The sequence below is a fragment of the Tenrec ecaudatus genome, chromosome 12 (genome assembly GCF_050624435.1).
Source record: "Tenrec ecaudatus isolate mTenEca1 chromosome 12, mTenEca1.hap1, whole genome shotgun sequence".
Lineage (NCBI taxonomy): Eukaryota > Metazoa > Chordata > Mammalia > Afrosoricida > Tenrecidae > Tenrec > Tenrec ecaudatus.
In genome coordinates this window covers 114,693,970-114,717,608 of record NC_134541.1, presented here as the reverse complement: position 1 = coordinate 114,717,608, position 23,639 = coordinate 114,693,970, and the positions used below count along the sequence as shown (strand labels likewise).

Genomic DNA, 23,639 nt, shown 5'->3' with positions numbered 1-23,639 from the left:
AGGGCAGTTCCAGCTTGTCCCATAGGACAAGATTCGGCTGTAAGTCGGAATCCACTTGACTGCAGAGAGTTTGGTTTGGGGAGCCCTGGTGGCGGAGTGGTTATGCATTGGGTTGCCAACTTCAAGGTCAGCAATTTGAAACTACCAGGTGCTCTGTGGAAGAAAGATGGGGCTTTCTACTCCCCTTACGAGTTACAGTCTCTGAAACGCAAAGGGACATTTCTACCCTGTCCTACAGGGTTGTTATGAGTTGCCAAGATGAGTGAGCGAGAGCGTTTCCCTCTTTCAAGGAAAAGGGGAAGGGCGAGGCACAGGAAGGGCAGTTAGTTTAAAAAAGCAGGATCCTACCTTGTGGCCCTAAGCGAGGAGCCCAAGGACGGAAGAGAGATATCAACTCCTTAAAAACTTCATGAACAAAGGCCATAACCACAATTTTAAATGATACAATCTATACATAAAAGCTTTCTCCTTGTAAAAGCAAATGATAGGTTCTGACCCCATGGGCAGGTAAGGTTTAGACGCTTTAAGACCATCATTCCTAAGTGGTTTCCTTCCCAAACGTTATCCGTTTGGTGTGCTAAGATCACGTTTCTCCTGCGCATGTAAAATCTACAGCAGACCCTTTAGTGAATTATTTGGGGGAGAGCTCGGTGGCACGGCGGTGCCCCCTCTCCAGCCTGCTCCTGGTAGGGAAGGTGGGCAAACCTTAGGCTGAAAGTATTTCAAGCCACAAGTCTCACTGGCGGTAGTGGATACTCCTTCCCTTTAGTTTGCGACAATGTGAATAAAAGGTTACAGTGTCGTAGGACATCACCGGCACCTATCAGGCGAAGCCTGGATAAGGGGATACTCACCCCGCTCTCATTATTTTCACTTATTTAACGAAGAGGGTAGGGAAAGCGGACGCACTAGCGCCCTTAAGGAAGTCCGTGTGTGGGTGCGCGTGCGCGCTAGAGCCACAGCCCCACGTCCTAGGTACCCCATTGGACGCCCGTCTACACCTGACTGCCGGCCCGCGGTGTCAGGTGCTCTTCGCAGTGACTTTGGCAGGGTGAACCCGGGGACACGGGGACCAGGGATGGAGCTACCCCCATTCCCGTGATCCCCCGAGGCGGTGCTGGGACTTGGCGGCTGCGTGCCCCGAGCGGAGGCGAGCCCCGGGGAGTAGGGGGCGGCACGCACACAGGCCCCGCCCCTGCCCCGCCTAGCCCCGCCCCACCGAATCGGCCTCGCCCCGCCCCTCTCCCCAGGCCCGGCGGGCGCTGGCACCACCCTTCGCTCCCAGCATGCCGTGCGGCAGCGGCGGGCGGAGTCGGGAGGCGGGGAAGCTGTGGCCGTGTGAGCGTGAGGAGCCGCCGCCACCGCCTCCTCGTCGTCCTCCTCCTCCTCTCGTCCTCCTGGGCCCCGGCGTCGCGGGCCGCGCACGGCTCTGGAAGAGACGTCGCCTCCCCTTCCTCCGCCTCCCCCTCGCCGCGCCGCTCCCTCCTCCTGGTCCTGCGCTGCGGGCTCAGGCGGAACCCGGAACGGCCGTCCGCCTCCCCCGCCCTCCGTCGCCTCCTCCTTCGCCTCCTTCTGCTCGGCTTCCTCCTCAGCCCCGGGCCGGAGCGGAGTGTCGGCGGCGGCCGGTTCGGGCGGCGACTCGCGCTTCTTCGGGCGGCGGCGCTTGGCCATGTCGTGTCGGGGAAGGTAATGAGCCGCAGAGCCCCGGGGTCTCGGCTGAGCAGCGGCGGCGGCGGCGGCACCAAGTACCCGCGGAGCTGGAATGACTGGCAACCCAGGTGGGTGAGCCGGCGCCGACCCCGCCGCCCGACCTCGGGACCCCGCCGCGGGCAGGCGCGGCCTAGGGCCGCGGGGCTGGCGGGCAGGCAGGCGCGGCCTAGGCCCTCCAGCCCCCGGGAACGGGCGCGGTTTCCCGGGTTCCCTCCCGCCCGGGCTGGGGGAGGAAGGCCGCCGGGAGGCGAGGCCTAAATGCCTCCCTCGCTGCATTTCAGCCTCGGGCGGGAGCCGAGCCCCAGGGCGGCTGGCGGAGCCACCGGCCTAGGGGTAGAGCCCGCAGTGAAGGCAGGGCCAGGTGCTTCCTGGGGACCGTGCACGTCACACCCCCAAGTTGGCATTGGAGTTGGGCTCCCAGACTCCGGGACCCTTTCTCCCACCCGCCCACCTTCTCAGCCCCCCACGTGAAAGACCTGCTCAACTGTGTTACCTCCCTGACCTCCGCCTCCCACGTGCTCGGAGACTTATTTTGTTTAAAAAAAAAAAGACGAGAAACTACGGCCAAGGCTTTACTCTTGACTTCGACCGCGGCACGTGTGGGCCCGGGGAGTGTGAGTTTTGACTGTTGTGGGTTTTGGCGATTGAAGTCCCCCCCCCCCCCCCCCCAGTGCAAGGCACCAGTCGTGGGGATGAAGAGCGATTCCCATCCGGACTGAGAACCGTGCCCTTCGGGTAGCGCACTGGAGAAAGGAATTTTCCCTAGCTGGGAACTTTTGATCAGGTTGGAGTTTAGTAGGAGTATCCACTTTGTTTTTCTCTCTATAAAAATATGCCTTTAGCTTTCAGGTCTCATCCCGATTAATCATGGGACACGTGCTGAGTTTAGGGCTGGACTAGTCTTCTCTTGCAGAATTTTCGTAATAATTTAGAGACTGTTTGGAATGCTAAGAAGGGCTCCCAGATGAATGTGTGTGATATTTTAGGGGTATGTGGTTTGTGGAGTATTCATACTTTAAAGCAAGTGTGCTCGGTGGTTCTCCAGCCACTGTTAAAATCAATGGGTGATAACGTACATTGTGGGAATGCCTTTCCTTGATTGAAAAATGCAAAGAATCTTTTTTGGCTGATGAATGATCGATCTCACATTCTTTTAAATGTGCCTCGACAAACCCTCTGTTAGGAATCTTTTGGTGACTTTAGTAAATCCCGAGTCTAGAATTGGGATGTTAAGGAATAAGAAAATACTTGATAGTCATAGGTTTTAGTCATCAACTACCATTTAGGGATTGAAATGGCTTTACGTAAAACCAGTTGACTAAGTATTTTTATCTGTAATTGATGTTCTCTGTTGTTTGTGCTTTTCATTGAAATGTGTGAAGTTGGATTCCCCCCACCCCCAACTCCCAACACACATCTAACTAGCAATAGGTAAGAAATGCATCTGAACTTGACGTTGGAGAGGTCTTCTTTGGCAGTGTATTCTCCATTACTTTTTGTTTGTTTGATACCAACTTTTATGTGAGAAAGTCCGTTGCAGTGTTACTTACTTTTCCACCTTTTTTGAGCCCTTCAGACTACAGTTTAGATCTGATAGGTAAGGAATCTGCAGGGTTTTAAAGTCTGTGACCCATTTCTCTCGTTTTACTTCCCCACCCCTTCCCCATTTTTATTGTGATCAGCATAGTAGAGGAGTCAGCATAAAGTGCCCTTCACAAATAGTCCTAGAGTTCTTGGAAAAGAAAGCTTTATAGTCCTAAATAAAGACGTGGCAGGGTCACTTGACAGGTGTGAAACAGAAAGGCTTAGGTAGTAATGGAATATATGATAGATGTTACCCACCTGGTTTCTTCTTTCAAGTGCTCTATTTCTTGACCTTTCTGGAGGGGCTCAGAGGGATAGCCTTATTTGAAGCTGTGCTCTAACAAACTCTCAGAACCTATTGCCTTAGGTAGATAACACTGAAGTAACAATTTGGAGTATATTTTTTCCATTGTAGAAGGAACAGAGCATAACTTTTAATTATTTGCAAGGCTGTGAAGAGCTGTTTATTTAAAATGGTCAATGCAAAACTTTAGGTGCTTGTTAATTCGTAAGCGTTCACAAGTTAAATGAGGCTGTTAATTCTGTCCCCTCTTCACATCACAAAGGTGACAGACTCCAGTTAACTGACAGTGGAACTTGAGTTTGCTTATTTCTCCACAAAGCATCTTCAAATGCAAGCAGCCACCTTAGCATTCATCTAAATCATTTTTATTTGAAGAGAGTCTTCTTGCTTTTTTGTTCTATTTCTTCCCTGCATTTTTTATTTACTTATGTGTGTGTGTTCCATTTTTTCTTGATTTAGGCATTTTAAAAAGAACTATAAAATTAATTTTAGTCAGTTTCTGGTAGTAGTGCTACTTAGTCTGAAAATGACTGTCAAGTCAGATGTGGTCACATGTGATATTTCACACAGAGTGACAGGAAGTGTACCAGGTGGCTAACTAGTGTGTTAAGGCAGCAGAACAAGCCTACCTTCGCCAGAAGCATATCTTTAGCATTAAGTCTTTTTATAGCACTGTCTTTTAGTCTTTATTCTCTTGTTCAGTACTCTCCATTAGTGTCTTAAGAATGCTTAACTAGATGAGTGGTTTTATATCAGTATTATCGCTTAAAACCTGTTGGTTCCTCAAACATAAAACTGACAAGTGGGGTTTGGAACTTTTCGGTACTTCAGTTTTTTCACTTGGAGACAGAGTGGTGGCTGGCCTGTTTGGAGATGGGTGTCAACATCCCACCCCACCCCCAATTAACCAAAGTCTCCCCGTGCCTGACTTTTCCTTTAGGAAAGTAATCTAGTTGTGCCAGTCGGGACAGAGTTCAGAATGGCTTTAGAAATCAATGTGTCATTGTACATTTTAACATCCAAAAATAACATGGGTGGATTTGGAGTCCAGTGTAGATACATTTCTACAAACGAGAGAAAGCATGCAAGTCAATAGAAAATAGGCAGATTTTATTTCTAAACTTGGGAAAAGTGCATGACATTTAACAGAAACATATCGGGTGTTCTACTACGCCCAGATTTATAATCTTCCTACAATTCTAGAATAATGAAACTATATTAAAAGTCATTTCCATTTTTTAAAAAGTTCAAATGCCGGTGTTCTCTGTGTGACAAACCAAAAGTTAGGTAAGAGTTCTGTGAAGATAGAAAAACTAGCTATAGTATAAGGAGTTTCAAAAAGATGTTGGAAATTTCGTCTTATCCTTAAGTTAATTTTTCCAGTCTTTTTGAAGCACACTCATCTGACTGACATTATAAGAAGCTGGATTTTTTAAAAACCAGAATTGTCATGCTGTTGATGAATCTGTAGCAAGTTTTATGCCCATAAGGTAATGAAATACGTAAGGATAAAATTAAGTGTCCTTAAGATTAGGCTTTCTACTGCCATAAAGATTTATAGTCTCATAAACCCACAGGGGCAGTTTTTCTCTGTCCTGTAGGGTCACTGTGAGTTGGAACAGACTCAGTGGCCATGAGGACCGAGGGATGGAGTGACTAGAGCTTTATTTAAATAGAATTTAATGATTTACACATCTGTTCCATGGATCTCAAAGTACAACGAGATTTGTTTGTTTTTTAAAGAAATTGTTTATGGGAATATGGCTTTTTTTAGAGGGAGCTTTATTTTTTCCCATTGTAAACTAAGTTCCTTATAAAAACTTAGCAATTGTGTTTTTAAATTGAATGCTTCCTATTTCAGTTCATTTGTAAGCAAGGAGTACACTGCCAGTTCTTTAAAAAAAAAGTAGTTTAGGAGATATGAAATATTCTAATTTAATGAAAAAACTTAATTCAATAGACACTGATTTTTATGATTGACAAAACCATCTTTAAAAAGCTTACACTGTAGTATAGGAAATTAAAAGCTTTGTAAATAATGTAAATATTGATTGATATATTTCTTACTACAATTATTCTTAACTGTGGCTTAATAGAGTTTAAAATGTGGAGGGTGAAAAAGGAAAAACTGTTAAGCTGAGGAGAGGGCAGTGGGGCCCTGAGGTTGGTCTATACAATTTTGATACAGTAAGTTTGAGGGGAGGAGCTCTTAACTTGCATAGAATAGGGAGATGGCAAACTGTAGGTCGTCTTTGGTAAAAAATGCTCAGATTTGGTTAGAGGGGTAAGGTACTTGTGAGGAGTGATAAGATTTGGAGATGACGCTTGAGAGCTGGGTTGAGGTTGTGTTGTATACCTTCTGTCATAGTTTTAAGTTTCTTCATGAAAACTGCAGGGAACCAGTAGCCTTGTATCAGCCAGGAAATGGCATGATTTAGGAAGACTAAGTTTAGTTGCTTTTTCTAGAGGGGTGGTGGCGGTGGCGATGCAGTGGTGGTGGTGGGTGTGTTTGTTTAATAGTCCATTACCACTGCACTACCAGGGGACCAAATATAAGCACAGTAGGAGACAGTTGTGACAGTCTAGATCAGTGCTTCTAGAAGTAGCAGTCAAAGAGACTAAACTACATGTTGCATTAGGTATATCTGCTACATTAGATTTTTGAAAGTATTGAAAAGCAAGGGTGTTACTTTGAGGTCTAAGGTGTGTCTGACCCTAGCCGGGTATTTTCAGTTAACTCCTATGCAGTTTCAATTGCATCCTATGGCCATTGAATAAAGAAGACTGAAGAAGAATCGATGCATGTGAATTGTGGTGCTTACGAAGAATATTGAAGATAACATGCACTGCTAAAAGAAGAAACTTAACCTGTCTTGGAAGAGTCAAACCAGAGTGCTGCTTAGAGGCAAGGATGGCAAAGCTTCATCTTACATACTTTAGACATGTTGTCAGGATGGACCAGTCCCAAGGACATCATGCTGGGTAAAGTGAAGGGGCAGTGGGAAAGAGGAAGGCCCTCAGTGACACAGAGTGACACAGTGGCTGCAACAGTGGGCTCAGACATAGGAACAGTTTGAGGATAGCGCAGGATTGGGCAGTGTTTTATTCTGTTATGCGTAGGATTGCTTGGGTTGGAACCTACAATCACACCTACACACACACATCAGCAGTGGGGAACCTTTTGGATGCTACAAGCCATTTGGACAGTCCAAACATTATTTGGAATGTTACAAAATTATCAACTCAAAAATTAGCCTACTATATTTATTTGGTTAAAGAGGAGCCGTGCTGGCATAGTGGTTTACCTGTCTGTTGGGCTGCTGTCCAAAAGGTCAGCAGTTGGAGACCACCAGCCACACCACCAGAGGAAGATGAGACTTAGACTTGAACAGTCTCAGAAACAAACCCACAGGGGCAGTTCTCCTCTCTCCTATGGGGTTGCCATGAGTTGGAATCGACTGGATGACAGTGAGCTCAATGTGACACTGTAGCCTTTTCTTTTGGTTGCCGGCTGTGGTCTTAGCTGGTATTGATATGAGCCCGCTCTGGGAGGTACAGAGGAATATGCGCTGGGTTGCTGACTGCGGGGTTAGCAGTTCTTGCCCTTCAGTCATTCCAAAGAGGCGAGGCAGTCTACTTAAGGCAAGATCGATGTCTCAGAAACCCTATGGGACAGTTCTACCTATCCTATAGAGTTGCTGTCAGTTGAAATTGACTAAATGAAAGTGGCATTTGGGGCCCGTCACTGATATATTGGAAAGGCCTTCCAAAAGGTAGTGGAAAATTTACATTGTCTTTCAATTCTGGTTTTCCATGAACTTTTTTGTTACCCCTTTGTAGTAGGACCCCTGGTGGTGTAGTGGGTACACAATGGGCTGCAATCTACATGGTCAGCAGTTGGAAAAATTGGTACCTCCAAGAGAGAAAGATGGAATTTTCTACTTCTGTAAACAGTTACAGGCTTAGGAAAGCCACAGCGGGTCACTCTGAGTCAGTATTGACTTGACGGCAGTGAGTTTTTGCAGTAGATACTTGCTGCTTTTCTTTCCCATCCCTAATTACGAGATATACTTGAGTGTAAGCCGACCTGAAGATCAGCCGAGGCGCCTAATTTTACCACAAAAATGGCATGGAAAATGTGCTGAAAAATTCGGCTTATGCAATACGTAAAGAGTATACACGGTGTGTGTGTGTGTGTGTGTGTGTGTACATAAAGAGTATACACGGTACCTAAAATAAATCTTTGAGAGGTTCTTTTCACAGACTGTCATTTGTTTGGTGTCTTTTACGCGTTAGCCTGGATACCCTTTCCAAACTTCATTTTTTTGTATTATTTTTGCTACCTATATTTAGCTATCAGTTTTCTGAGTCCATTTTATTTTAAGGACTATAAAATACAACATAGCTTTTCTTGTATAGAGGCCTGAAAGATATTTTGTGGATAATTCAAATGTAAAACACGCTTGTGTTACATTTTAGTGTTTTCTTTAATGCAACCTCTTAGAATCCTATATAGCTTGCTGCTGTTTGTGGTTTTAGTACATTAGTTGTGCACCGTCTTGTATTAATTATAGTAATATTTTTTTGCTTTCCAAATCGCATTCCTTTTAGAAATTCATCCTGTATACATAGACTTGTTTTTTAAGATACAAAGTGCATATGTATAACTCTTTCAATGCTTTGCGTTTTGGCAGATGTAGGCCCTGTGTGTGTAACCATAGCCCCATCAATATACAGCAGTCACTTAGTTGCCACCTACCCCAGCATCTGAGTGTACAGTAGATCTTGCTTAAACATTTTTAATATATATTAAACACCAACAGCAACCATACTGCCATCAGTCAGTGCCAGCTCAGAGTCGAGCTGCCCTCTGAGTCTCTGAAGCTAAACTCTATGGGAGTAGAAAGCACTGTTCTCTCCCTGAGAGGGGCTGGTGATTTTGAACTGCTGAGCTTGCAGTTAGCAGCCCAATGTGTAATACAAGGGGCTCTTCTTTTTATAGAGCGAAATCCCTGGGTAGTGTCTTAGGATTTGTTACCAACATACAGTAGTTTCTGAGGCCCAATTCCTTTTTCTATAAACATTGAGATTTCTGAAGATCCTTGGAACCATTCAGATAGCAAAGTTCCCGTGCACTCATTCCAGGTGTCTGAGTCCTTGAACGCAGGGGGAAGGGTTCCTCTACTTGGTAGACTGTATTCTTGTGAGCCACGTAGTCCGGGACCTGACTCCAGCCTCTCAGGACCAACGACTTGGGCTCAGCTCTGCTTTTACACACTCTCCATGCTTTCTTTAAGACTTCTTCCATCTATCGCCTTTCTGATTTTTGGCAACAGGTCTACAATGAAAGCTAATGCATTTTCACCACTTCAGCTGCTCTGCCCTCCTAGCTTGTTTAGGCCACTCTAGACTGAGACTGAATCGTTTTCTTCCTGCTTTGGTTTTACTTGCCCCTCTGGACTCCCCAAGATCATTCCTGCCTTAGGTCCTGTACGTGTGGTATTCTTTCTGCCTTTTTCAGTGCCCTTGACCTGGCTACTCTCTTGCCCATCCGAAGCTGCAGTGAACAAAGCTTTTCTTAACACATCCCCCTGGCTTTTCTACATAGTACTGAACCACTATCTGAAGCTGTTGTATGTATCTCCTGTAAGACATAGCTTCCATAAGATCATGAATCCTGTACAAGTATTTTTTTCGGTATACCCTTTCCAATACTGCTTCAGTAAAAGTATATAAGGGGGTGCAAGAAGAAAAAAAAAGCTCCACTGGTTGGAGTTTTCATAGTACACATTAGGCGCATCGAGTAACTTGCTGTGAGTTAGTGCACCCAGTGGTGTCACCTGGGAAGTTTCTCTGGTCACAGTGAGGTTTTTTTGTTTTTTTTTCCGTAAAGCAGTTTTGCCTTGTTTTTTTGTGGTAGCTAATTTAAGAGAACAGCATGCAGCTGTGAAATTTGGTTTCCTGCTGGAGAATAGTGCTGCAGAAACTGTTGTGATGTTGAACACAGCATACAAGGACAGCGCTATGGGAAAATCTCAAGTGTGGGAGGTTTTTTTGTTTCAAAAAAGGTGAAATGTTAGTTGATGACAGACCTTGTACTGGATGTCTGAAAATGTCGACTCGTAGTGCATTTGGAGTTTGTTCCATGAGGTCAGACTGTTAATCAAGCTTTTTATTTAGAGGTTCAGACAAGATTGTATAACAAAAAAGACCTGATTTGGGCCAGACTGATTTTGCCACCGTGACAATGCACCTGTACATGCAGCCATCTCAGTGTGCCAGCTTTTGGCAAAAATCAGCATGCTTCTCTTGCCTCAGACACCTGACTCATCTGATTTTAATTTTTTTTGTTTCTGCGAATGAAGAAGTTAAAAAAAAAAACAACAGGGAGATGCTGTCAGCCATCCAAACAGATAAGTTTGAAAAAAATATCTGCAAGAATGGAGCCCCATATTTCACAAGTGGAGAGTACTTTAAAGGTGATATGGCTATTTTGAAAAAAAAATACATAGCTAGGGCAGGGGGGATTCCAGGTTTTCTTGAGTACCCTCTTGTACATCAGTGCTTCCCAAACAGAGGGTGCTGGAACAATCTGTGGGGGGGGGGGGAGGACTAAAAAAGCAGAAACCTATACTTTATCCAGGAACCCTGGTGACATAGTGGGCACATGTTGGATTGCCAACCACAAGGTTAGCAGTTTGAAACCACCAACTGATCTGTGGAGGAAACACATGGCTTTCTACTCCTGTAAAGAGTTGCAGTCTAAAACCCACAGGGACGCCTCTACCCTGCCCTATAGGATCCCTATGAGTCTGAATCGACTATGCCAGTGAGTTTAGTTTTTATTTTTATTTGGTGCTTTATCCTGTATTTTGGAGTATAGCACAGTAGTTTTTCATTGCCACCGGGGCACTTAGTAATATTTATTTATTTATTTTATGAGAAGGGCATAGTGGTCGGCCAAATAAGTTTGGGAACCTATGATACACACTTGAGTGTTTTTCCTGGGTTCTGCAGGTTTGTTCCTCTAGTTAGAGCTAATTCCAGAGTTTGCAGCTCTGTTGCTGTCAGGAGGCATTTGGGGTGGAGGTGGGAAGCTGTTCCTTGTATTAAGGGACCCTGGTGAGTTAGGCTTGGGCTAATTGTGGGTTTGTTTGTTAGGCTGCTTACAGTAATATTGGTGGTTCACACTGGCCGAGAAAGATGAAATTGTCTGATTTTGTAAAGATTTATAGTGTTAGAAACCCGATATAGGGTCTTCTATGAACGAGAATTGGCTACTATATGGCAGTGAGTTTGGGTTTTGATTTGGTTCATTGTATTGGAACTGAGGTCGTCTGAGATGACAATTTAAGTTAATTGTGTGTATTCAGAGACATTCAGTGGATTGCCAAGACCAGAACTTTTATTGAAAAAAATAATGTCTCATGTATTATAATAGATTTATAGATTATATATATCTTGAGAATACCTCACCATCTTCCATCTAATGTGTCTATATGTACATCAATTGAGCCACTAAGTTAGCAAATATGAGGTTAGCCTTCTGGCACCTGGTAAGAATCGACTTCTTGCCAGCTGTAGGCTTGCTGACTGGCAGATAACTGAACCCAGATTTCCAGAATCAACAGGTTTGTGAACATGGTGAATTTCTTTCTTTTTTGCTGTTTTCATACTCATCTTCATACCTTTTCAGAAAAGGAAATTGAATTCCTGTCAGCAATTATTTCTTTGGAGGTTGATACTGCACTTTATATGTCAAGAACTTGGTGTTTACTTATTTTAATTCTTAACAATTTTTTTGTTTATTTTAAAATATTTTCTACTGGAGTTTCTGGTATCCAAATCATAGTTTTTGTGCTAGAGCTTCTTAACTCATACTTTTCTCTGTAAAGAAAGAGACCATGTCCCTCTCTTTAGCATCAGAAAGAAAAGAATCTCTGCAGTTCTCTTCTAGATGCACTCAGTGGCCTAAGGTAGCTAGCTGTAACAGGTGTACAAGGGAGCTTCAGAACTTTGTGTAAAAATGGAATGAAAAGATAATGGAGTTTTTCCATGAACTTTTGGAAGCCTCTTATTAAGTCTTAAGGAATTGCAGTTGTTTTTTTTTTAAGGAAACTTAGTATTTATTAAATCTTTACTTTTGGGTTGTATCTTTAACAGTACTTTTTAAAATTAGGGTAAAAGCTCCATTCATGTGTGGGATTTTAGCATTTCCTTTTTAAACCTCTTTCAATTGAAAGTTTTCTCTCCTTTAAATTTGTCCATTGAAAACTTGTCTCTCCCCCTTCACACATTCATTTTAATTTTCTGATTTTAACAGAAGTATATATGTGAAATTTAAAATCATTATCTTAGCATATTTGCTTATTTGGAGTAATGCATGACTCTTACTCTTCATTCTTTTAAGTGTTTCCATAGATTCCTGATGAGGTAGACCTGGGTTTCTTGCCTGAAATGGAGCACTTTGTTTCCTGACTCTGTTGATTCTAACACTGGAAATGGGGTCTCATGGCCCTGATGGCATATGTTACTTTGGCTTCCCTGAGATTTGCCAGAGTTCTAATGGAAGAGTCTTGATGTGAGGAAAAATGTCAGGCTTTTCTGCTCTTATAGAATGAGCTTCTTTTCTGATTAGATGAGTAGAAAGATCCAAAGACAGTCCCGGTATTACACAGCCTGGTACATGCAAAGAACACACATCTTGCAATGTAGGTCTTAAAAAGATCTATTGTTTTATTAGGTCCTTGTGTCCTTTGGGTATATAAATGTGAGGAAAAATGAGAGTGCTAGATATGAAATTGTACCAATATTGCCTCATCTTCTAGCCCTTTTAGCCTGTCTAAAATCTACTTGCCTTCTCAGATAAATAGGAATGTGTGTGGGATAATCAGTTCACAGATTATAAAACAAGGTTATAAATGATGGCTTTTTCTTTAATTAATTTGACCTAACATGGCTTTAAAAAGTTGGCAGATATATGGAACTAAAAATAATGAAAATTTCCCACGAATTTCTTGTAGGAATACTTATAATATTACTGGCACATAAAATTTTTTGCCAGTTGCCTCATCTCCCAGCCTTTTAGGCCATTTATAAATCTACTTGCCTTCTAAGTATAATTGGTGAAGTTAGAAATGTGACCAAAGAATTTTAGATTCTACTTTTAAGTACTTATTTTTAAAGGTGTGTGTGTGTGTGTGTGTGTGTGTGTGTGTGTGTGTAATTATTGTCGATCTGCAAAGATATTTATGTTAGGAGAAGCTGGTGTCATATATCTAGTAATAGTTCAGGAAATAGGAAGACAAAGGTCTTTTGTCCTGACTGCCACTGAGGAGGCAATTCTTCCCTTAAGATGTAGGGATTATCATGTAGGGTAAAAGATAAAGTGTGAGAATTATTTTTAAAAAAACAAACAATAATTCCAATGCCATACAAAGGCTATTTGTGTTGTTTCTGAATCAAATTTGATATTTATTTATTTATTCCCCCCCTCAAATTTGATATTTTAAAGAACTCAACTTTTTAAATTTTGCCCTTAAAAGTTGGGGAGGGGGATTTAAAAAGTTCGTGGAAAAATAGAATTAAAAGATAACAATAAAATGTTTATTTCACAACATAAAAGCTCAAGGTTAAGACGTGTTTGTAAGTAATGACAATAACTAGCCATTTAGAGCACCCCTAAAGAACTGGGCCCCCCACCCCCAGAGAAATTGCCATAAAGTCAATGCCAACTCATTGCAGCCCTGTTGCCTATATGAGAACAGACAGCCTCACCTTTCTCCCACAGAGCGACTGGTGGTTTGAACTTCTAACTTTGTGGTTGTCGACCCTGAGAACCGAGTATCCCAGGAATTTAACCATCTCAATGAAATCTTTTTTACATTATAAACTGAAGAAAAATGGGTGCCCTTTAAAGATATTATAAGAAATCAGAAAGCAGCAAATCAGAACTGCAAGGTAAATGCTTAATGATTTCCTGGCGTAAATGACAAACCTGCCCTTCTTTGATGAGGGGAGTGAACAGGAGACTTTGCTGTAGTGGGAAAGGACTTGGTGAAGCTTTCCCAGGTATTTTTTTGCTATAGTTTTCTCACAACACTCTTACATAATACGATGTTATCTTTTGGGGGGGGGGCGCTGGGGGCTTCTAGAAAGTCAACAAACAAAGACCTCAAGCTACTTCCCCAAACAGTTGCTTTAACTTTTGCCCTTGATCAGTCCACCATAGTAGCCATTGCTTTGACTTTGCTTTTCTTCAGAATCGTACTAATAAAGTCATGTGTCATCTCTTGTTAAAATTCCAAGAGCTGTTTCAGGAACTACTTGTTTTAAATTTCCATTGAAATCCTGCTCTTGTACAACAGTTTGGCACCCTTCAAGCAGAAAGTCTGCTCAACTTTAATTTTTCAGTCAGATTTGTGTAAGCTGAACCAATTGAAATGCCTATAGTGTTGGCTGCTGTTTCTACTGTTAATCGATGCTCCTAGGACCTTCAATTAGGGTATGGATTGGATTCAGTTTTGCTTTGCAAATTGATGTGGTCTGTTGACTCAGGGCTTCATCTTCAGCATCAGCTTGGCCCTTTTTAAAGTGAACTATCCATTTGTAAACTACTGATTTCTTTTCAGGGGCTGACCCCACGAACTTAAACAAGCCCACCTAAGTCCCTGCCATGAGTTGATGAGCTCTGCAACTGGGTAGGACAGAGCAGAATTGCCTCTCTGGGTTTCAGAGACTGTAAATCTGTTCTGGAGTAGGAAACGTCATCTTTCTCTCATGGAGCAGCTGGTAGTTTCTGACTTTGGTTAGTAGCCAACAAACCCAACGTATAAACCACTATGCCACCAGGGCTCCCCATTCTCCCAGGCTTGAGGTTAGCAGTCCAGTGCCTAACACAGGGCTCCTAATTTTGCTGACCATTTGGATATATCAGGGGAGAGGTGCAAGTGGAAATAGACAAGTAGAATAAAATAGATATGCCCTGCCCTCTTACACAGTTGGAATTTTAGAAGGAAGTCGTATAACTCCCTTCTCATATAACTGGAGTATTCAACTCCATTTGAATACAGTGTTGCTTCCTTCCCAGTTTGTTAATGTATATGAGTCAGTCACAAAGCATTGCTTCAAAATCAAAGAAATGTGGAGAAAGAATAGCTTCTCATCAAGAAGCACACCAGCCTGTCTGACCACAGGTGCAGCAGAGGACCAGTTATCAGACATCAAAGAACTAAAAATCATATCAATGGGTGTCCACCTCCCTGATATGTTCAATGAAGACAAATGTGTGCATAAGCAAATGTGGTGAAGAAAGCTGATGGTGCCTGGCTATCAAAAGATATAGTGTCTGAGGTCTTAAAGGCTCAAAGATAAACAAGTGGCCATCTAGCTCAGAAGCAACAAAGCCCACATGGAAGAAACACACCAGCCTGTGTGACCATCAGCTGTCGAAGGGATCAGGTATCAAGCATCAAGGAACAAAAAAAGCATATCATTGAAAATGTGGGTGAGTGCAGAGGGGAGACTCAAAGCCCATTGGTAGCCAACCAGACACACCCCTTACTGAAGGATTGTGGGGAGGTGATAAACCAGTCAGGATGCAGGGTAGCAACAATGAAACCTATAACTTTCCTCTAGTTCTTAAATGCTTCCTCCCCTCCCCCCCAATCATGATCCCAATTCTACCTTACAAATCTGTCTAGACTAGAGGATGTACATAGGTACAGATAGCAACTGGAAAAACACGTAATCCAGGACAGATGATTCCTTTAGGACCAGTGGTGAGAGTGGCAATGCCTGGAGGGTGGAGAGAATGTGGGGTAGAAAGGGGGAACTGATTACAAGAATCTCCGTATGGCCTCCTCCCTGGGGGAGGGACAGCAGAGAAGAAGGTGGGGGGAGACATCGGACAGTGTAATATATAACAAAATAATAAGGTAGTGGGGAGTTGGGGAGGGAGGGGGAAAATGAGCAGCAGATATTAAGGGCTCAAGTAGAAAGCATATGTTTTGAGAATGATGATGGCAACAAATGTACAAATGTTATTGACACAATGGATGTATGCATGGATTGTGATAAGAATTGTATGAGCGCCCAATAAAATGATAAAAAAAGAATAGCTTCACATCGTGACATTTTGTGTAATGTTTCTATTTCTCTAACACTTTTCTGAAGAACCTACCCTCTTTAGATAGCAATTTTGACCTCTTTAAGGGACTCATCATGTTTCTTTAAAGTGTTCTTTGAGTGTTGGGAGCAGGAAGTATCACGGGGCAAGATCAGGATTGTAATGTGGATGATGTGAGATTTCTCAAAGAAATTCTTACCTGATAGCATTCAAGAGTGAGCAAGTGCATTGATGTGAAAACAAACAAACACACTTCAGTGCTGTTCTGGTCTTTTTTCCATCAGTGTAGTATTTCGTTTTCCCAAAACTTCAGGAAAATCTGTCTTTGGAGTTTTTTAAAAAAACCATCACCATGACCTCATCCCTCACTTGTCTGTCACTTTGTGGTACTGTGGCGGCTTGTGTGTTGCTGTAATGCAACCAGACAAATTATGACCTGGATGAATCCCACCTGAAATCCCAGAACATTTTAAGAACCGAATTGATGAACTGAACACTAATGATAGCATAAGATCATCATTCATGAAGTAAGCAGAAGGTCATTAAAAAGACGACAGACCAACGTGAAGTCAGAAGAGACTCTGAAACTTGCTCTTAACTGTAGAGTAGCCGAGGCAGATGGAAGAAGATTGCATCCAAGTACTAAGCAGACATGAAATGAAATGTCCAAAGACCTAGAGTTAGAAAACCAGAAAGGAAGAACATGTTTAGCATATCTTAAACTGAAAGAACTGCAGAAAAGGATCCAAGGCACACGTTTTAATATCAAAAGATTCTATGGGCAAAATATTGAATGATTCAGGAAGGATAAAAAGTAAATAGAGTACACATAGTCCTTGTGTCAAAAAGAACTGGTTGACATTCAGCCATTTCACGAGGTAGCATGATAAGAACCAGTGGCATTGTAGGAAGAAGTCCAAGCGCACTGAAGGCGTTGGCCAAAAGCAAGGCTCCAGGAATACAATTTGAAATGTTTCAACACGCTCATGAAGTACTGGAAACACATACTTGCCTATGCCAAGACATTTGAAAGACAACTACTTGAGCCAACTGACTGGATGAGATCAATATTTGTACCCATTCCAGAGGATAGTGACACAACACAATGCACAAAGTATAGAACAATATTGATATCACATGCAAGTAAAGTTTTGCTGAAGATCATCCACCAGTGGTTGCAGCAGTACATTGACATGGAGCTTACAAAGATTCAGGCCAGATTCAGAAGACCTGGAACAAGGGATATAGTTGCTATGTCAGATGGGTCTTGTCTCAAAGTAGTGTGTGTGTTACACTGAGTTGTCTAGAGAAACAAAACTAGTGATGCTCTTGTATATCTATAAGAAAGAACTTTCTATCAAGAAGTAATTTTATATCAAGAAAGCCTCTCAGCCCAGTCTAAATTAACACCCATGGGTCCAATGTTTAGCCTGAGTTCTCTTTATCCGGAAGTTCTCAACCTATGGGTCGTGACTCCTTTGGGGTCAAGCGACCCTTTCACAGAGGCCGTCTGACTCATAACAGTAGCAAAATTATAGTTATGAAGTAGCAACAAAAAAAAATTTAAGGTTGGGGGGTCATCATGACACGAGAAACTGTATTAGAGGGTTGCAACATTAGGAAGGCTGAGAACCACTGGTTTAGACTCGTAATAGCTACAGGTTGGTGAAGCAGAAGCAGAGAGATCACAGGCTGGTGGGTGCAGAGTTGTGTGGATCAAGGTGGGTGGGAACATGGCAGGGTACCAACAGCTCAGAGGTTTGCTCCCAGGGTCAAAATGGGGGCAACCCCTGGAGGCAGACAGCGTCCAGCAATCAGAGTGGGTGAAGGAACAGAGAGAACCTTTCCCAAAGTTTCTCTTATAAAAGGGCCACACCCTCAAGGAGGCATTATCAGGCTGTGTGACCTGTTTGGTAAGGTTAGCCTCAACCCTTACCTCCAGAAAGGTACATATTGATATAAAATCTAATCCCCACATAGAGAATACTAAAAAGGTGCCTGCTTGTGTTTTACCTATCGAAAGGCATTTGTATGGATCATAACAAACTGGTTGCCCTTAAGGATAGGAACTCCAGAACACTCATTGTGCTCATGTGGAACTTATACATGAGTCAGGAGGCGGTTGCATGAATAGAACATGGGAAACTGCGTGGTTTAAACTCAGGAACATGGCTTAAAATCAGGAAAGGTATGCATTGGGGCTGTATCCTTTTACTATAAGCAAGTAATGAGAGAAGCTGGGTAATCTGTAGACGAGTGTGACGACAGGATAGGAGGAAGGCTTATTAACTTGTGATGCAGATGACACAACCTTGCTTTTTGAAAGTCAGGAAGATTTGAGGCGATTAGTGCTGAAGATCAAGGATTGCAGCCTTCAGTCTGAATTACATCTCAATGTAAAGAAAACAAAATCCTCACAACTGGACCAATGATAAGTGGAGAAGAGACTCAAGTTGTCAAAGATTTCATCAGTCCAGGATCAAGGCTTATGGGAGCAGTCAGAAAATAAAACAACTCGTTGTATTGGGTAAATCTGCTGCACACGACTGCTTTATAATACCGAGAAACAAGGTTACTTTGAAGACTCAGGTGCCTTTGCCTCAAGCCATGATATTTTCATTTGCCTCATATGCATGTGAAAGTTGGACATGGATAAGGGAGACTAAAAAAGAATTGATGCATTTTTTGTATTGGTTTGACCTAAGAATATTAAAAGTACTTGGGGCTGCTAGAAGAACAAACATCTGTCTTGGAACAAACAAATCTGTACTTGGAAGCTAGAAGACTCCTTAGAGGCAAGGATGATGAGACTTCGTGTCACGTACTCTGGACATGTTATCACCAGATGCACCCCCTGGAGAAAAGCACCATGTTTGGAGTACTTGAAAAGAGGAAGGCCCTTGGCAAGATGGATTGACACAGTGGCTGCAACAATGGGCTCAACCATAAGAACAATTGTGAGGTGGCACAGAACCAGGCAGTGTTTCATGCTGTTCTACACTGTAGCTCTGAATTGGAACCAACTAGATGGCACCTGACAACAACATAACTTGACCATACCTCCCTGCTTTGAATTTAACTGGCCCTGAAGATTCCTTTGGAAGATACTGTTTTGTTTGGATTTTTTTTTAGGGCATCCTAAGGAGACTAAGACCAACATGTTTCAGTTGGAATAAACTCATGCAAGTATGAATTGGAAATACTTTTTTTGTTTTGTTTTTAAGCAATTTATTGGAGCCCATATGAGAAACCCTAGAGGGATCCAGCATACCCCTACTGTGTAGGCATGCCCAGGCAAAGGGTCACATCATTCACTGTGCCTCCATGTCCCAGAGGGACTGGACTCCCTGAGTAGAGCCCCAAAGCCCCAGGACTGGCTGGGGTGAGGACAGAAAAATTTTTTTCCCCGGAAATAGTTTTTAATTTACCCTCAAATATATATATATGAGGCAGTTTCAAAAATTTCATAGTATTTTCTCACAAACTTTTTGTCTATTCATATTATATGTCTTTTATTTTAAAAAATATATTAGGTCAGTGCCTGGCAGGATTGTGGAAAATTTGTATTCTGTTAGTATATTTGTTTTGAACTACCAGAATTTGTATTCTGTTAGTATATTTGTTTTGAACTACCAGAAAAGGGTGTCTTCTAAACTAAGAGGAATTAATGAAATTGCATATTGTAAGACTACATATACAGTATTTAAGCTATCATGAACCTGTGGTACTTTTTCAATTGTATTTAGTGAGTAAATAATTGCTGTCTGACATTACTTATTTTGAATCACTCTGATTGTATTATATGTGGTATGATTTACTGTATGGTGGAACCAAAGAAAATGATAGGGTTTGTATAGGCCTTTGTACAACCCTAGTGGTCCAAGGGGTTATGAGTTGGAGTAGATGGAACCACTGGCTGTTCTGAGGGAGAAAGATGGGGCTTTCTGCTCCCTTAAACATTGCTAGTCTTGGGAACCCACAGAATCAGTTCTCCTCTGACCAACAGAGTTGCTCTGTTCGAACTGACTTCATGGCAGTTAGCTTGTTTTTAAGATGGGAAAGGATGTGTGAGGCGTTTGCTTGGTGCAGACTGTTGCTTAAAATGTTGGCTCTGTACCAGATTGGTAGGGTATATACCAAACTGTCTTGGTGGAACTAAATCTGGTAAATAGTTTGTGCTAGAAGCTCCTCTGTCCAAATTGCATAGTATACTTGATTTTTTTGCCAATGATCACATCATTTTTCTTGATAAATCTCACCTGTTTGTTTTTTTCCCTTAATGGTAATGATGTTTACCTGTTATACAGTGCATTTATTTTTTTTAATAGAGACCGCAATGCCTTTTAGGATTTTTTTTAAGGGAAGCTTTAAAATATAATTGTTAAAGAATCTGATAAGCATGCCAGTTCCTTGGGCGTTAGCTTGAGTGTATCTGCTAGTGAGGCCGTTTCAGAATAGCTATCATCAAAATTTGCCCTTTTGCAGAACTTAAAAAAAGATAGTTGCACACATTGTCTTATTTAAAAAAACTATCCTTGTGCATTTTCCTTGATGAAGCCCCTATCTAGCAAAAGTTGCTTCCTTTTTGCATGTCTGCAATGTTTAGTGATTGTTCATCTTCCCTACTTTGACATTTGGGGGTGGGGGGCATGTCCTCTTTGTAGCCTTTCAGTCTTTTTCTCCTTCTTCATAGAGTAAGAGATTTCCCTTTAATCCTTGCCCGGTTTCCAGGCTGGGTGGGCTTGCTGACAAAGGGGGAAAGGTAATGGTGCAAATAGCGCCGAAGCAAGGTTTCCTCTCCAGCTGTGAGCTATGCCTGATTCACATTGGCAAAAGAGAAAGTGAATCAAATTCGAGGGTACCTTTAAGTTATTTAGCACTATAATAGAATTGTTTTCAAAGGAGTTCCAACTTAATATTTGAAGATTAAAACATACTAGATTTTGTAACTACAGCACTTTGAATAATAATATAGTACCGTAAGCCTGTTGAGGTGCAGAACCTCAGAATCTCTAAATTAAAAAAAACATTAGCAGTGGATTTCATTTCTGTCTCAAAGAGTTTCTGATTTCACCAGCCTTGTCCTTTTAACACTTACTAATTTTTGTTTGCATTGTTTTAGGGGTCAGTTAGTGAGAATTTAGCTAGAGTTTTGGAAGCCATCAAAATGGATAAAATAATAAGAACTGCTAGTTTTTCTTGTCATAAGGACTTTGGCAGTCATTGATAAAAAGTAAAATTTTCATTATGCTAGCAACTTAGAAATTTCTATTAGTGTAGGTAACTCACTGCCATCTAGTTGAGTCTGATTCATGGAGACCTATAGGGCAGGGTAGAAGAGCCCCTGTAACTTTATGAAACTACAGTTCTTTACAGGAGCAGAATGCCCCTTCTTCTCCCATGGTCTAGGTACCAGTTGTCTTTTATTCATACAAGTTCACTGTGCCTTTTTTGTACCTTGGCTAGTGCTTTAAATTTTAACCCTTCTTGGGTCTGATTTGTAAATTCAGGCACCTATATTCTTTGATTTCATTGGAAATTGCAGTGACTTTTAGCCAGTGCTCCCATTTTTTCCTTTTCATTTAGTTACTAAATATTGTAGGTGATACTACTCACCACTGAGCCAGCTCTGACTCAGTTTTCAAATCGTTGCAGTAGCAGAAAGCTTCATCTTTCCCCAGAAGGGTAGGCAGTATAGAATGTAAATGTTAAGCTATTAGCATGAAATGAACAGTCTTCTATTTACATTTTATACCTTTACTATAATATGCTTTCTTTGAAGTCAGGTTCATTGAGATCTAATTTACATGGTGTACAATTCTTCAGGAGTGCCTGGGTGGTGCAGATGGTTAATGTGCTTGACTACTAATGGAAAGGTGGGAGTCCATTAATAGATGCCATGGAAGAAAGACCTGGTGATCTGTTTCTGATAGATCATCCATTGGAAACCCTATAAAACCAAACTCAGTGCCATCAAGTCAATTCTAACTCGCAGCGGTACTGTAAGGACAAGGTAGACTTAGCACTGTGAGTCTCTGAGACTAACTCTTTATGAGAGTAGAAGGCCTCATTTTCAAGAACACCCCCCCCTCCCAGGAGCTGCTGGTGGTTTTGAACTGCCAACCTAGCAGTTAGCAGCCCAACTTGTAACCACTACACACCATCAGAGCTCCTCTTGGCAACCTAATGGAGCAGTTAGTCTCTGACACAAGTGGAATCTCCATGAGTTCTAATCAATTCAACAACATTTAGTTTTTGTAGTTCATGGGCTTTAAAATTTTATTATTAATCATTTTATTGGGAGCTCATATAACTCTTATCACAATCCATACATACATCTATTGTGTCAAGCGCATTTGTACATTTGTTGCCGTCATCATTCTGAAAACATTTTCTTTCTACTTGAGCCCTTTGTATCAGCTCATTTTTCCCCTCTCCTCACCCTCCTTCACGAACCCTTGATACTTTATAAATCATAATTATTTTTCATGTCTTACACTGTTCAATTTCTCCAATCACCCACTTTTCTGTTGTCCATTCCCCAGGGAGGGGTTATATGTAGATCATTGTGATTGGTTCCCTTTCTCTCCCACCTTCCCCTTCCCCTCCTGGGATCTCTACTCAGGAGTTTATCAGTAGTTCTTGGGTTTTGACAAATAAAAATAGTCATGTAAACAATGTCACAATGAAACTAGAGACCAATTTCATCATCACAAAATATTTCCTCGTGTCCCTGTCCATAAACTTCTTTACCCTACTTCCAGCCCGGGCAACCACTGATCTTTTTCCTCCCTATAAGTTTCTATTTCTGAGAATACCCTAAATTAGTGGTTTAAAAAAAAAAAAGAATAGCAGTAAGAGAAAACAAAAGTTACCATTTTAACCATTGTAATGTGTACAATTCTGTCACATTCACGGTAGCTTATAACCATTCCCCACCCCCCATGTAATTCCAGGACTTTTTCATCACCTCAAATGAGAAACACCCTCCTTCACCACTACCACCATTAAACAATCACACACACACACACACACACACACACACACACACACACACACTCCTTTTAACCCCTGGCAACCAAAATTATCCTCTCTCCTCATGGATGTCATGCAAGATGGGACTTCAGGGATCTAGTATGTTCTCAAAAGTCAGTCAAGCTGTAGCGTGTATGGAGTCCTGTTAGTGTAGAGGTTACTTGTTGGGCTGCTAATTGCAAGGTCTGCAGTTTGAAACCACCAGCAGCACCACAGGAAGTAGATGAGACTTTTTAACTCCTGTAAAGAGTTAGGATCTTGGAAACTCAACAGGGTCAGTTCTACCTTGTCCTATAGGGTCACTGTGAGTTGACATAGACTTGATGTCAGTGGGCTTGGTGTGGGAACATGAATGGAGCCCTGTGGCACAGTGGATTACATGTTGGGGGCTAACCACAAGGTTCGCCGCAGTTGTAAACCACCAGCGGCTCCACAGGAGAAAAATGAGATTGTCTGCTCTCCACCACCCAAGGACTTCTCATACCCACTAGGAAGACAATCATTAAAAAGAAAGAATTAAGTGTTCACTGAATAGGTTGTAGAAAAACTGGAATATTAAATGGTACAGCCAGTTAAATACAGAAAATAGCCAAGCAAATTGAGTCCTGTTTATACTCTAATAATTGAAAACAAGTATTCAAATTAAAACTTGCACATGAATGTTCACAGCAGTACTTGCCACAGTAGCCTAAAGGTAGATATAACCCAGATGTCCAACAGGTGACTAGATAGACAAAATATGGTATATGCATATGAGTGTGCTTCAAAAAGTTTGCAGGAAAATTCCATTCTCATAATTTCCATTTTACATGAACCTTTGAAGCCCTCTCATAGAACTCAATAATAGATATAACTCCACTGCCATCAAGTCAATTTTGA

General features: G+C 42.0%; 1 protein-coding gene across 3 annotated transcripts in view; it reads left to right on the top strand.

The window, feature by feature from the left end:
- The first annotated feature begins 1,331 nt into the window (after positions 1–1,331).
- The window catches only part of SMG1 (SMG1 nonsense mediated mRNA decay associated PI3K related kinase), a 112,968-nt gene continuing 90,660 nt past the window's right edge, over positions 1,332–23,639 (top strand). For all 3 annotated transcript variants that reach the window (XM_075564559.1, XM_075564558.1, XM_075564560.1), the window contains exon 1: positions 1,332–1,778. In XM_075564559.1, coding sequence (XP_075420674.1) covers positions 1,690–1,778 — 89 coding nt within the window. In that variant the 5' untranslated portion in view covers positions 1,332–1,689. The remainder of the gene's footprint in view (positions 1,779–23,639) is intronic.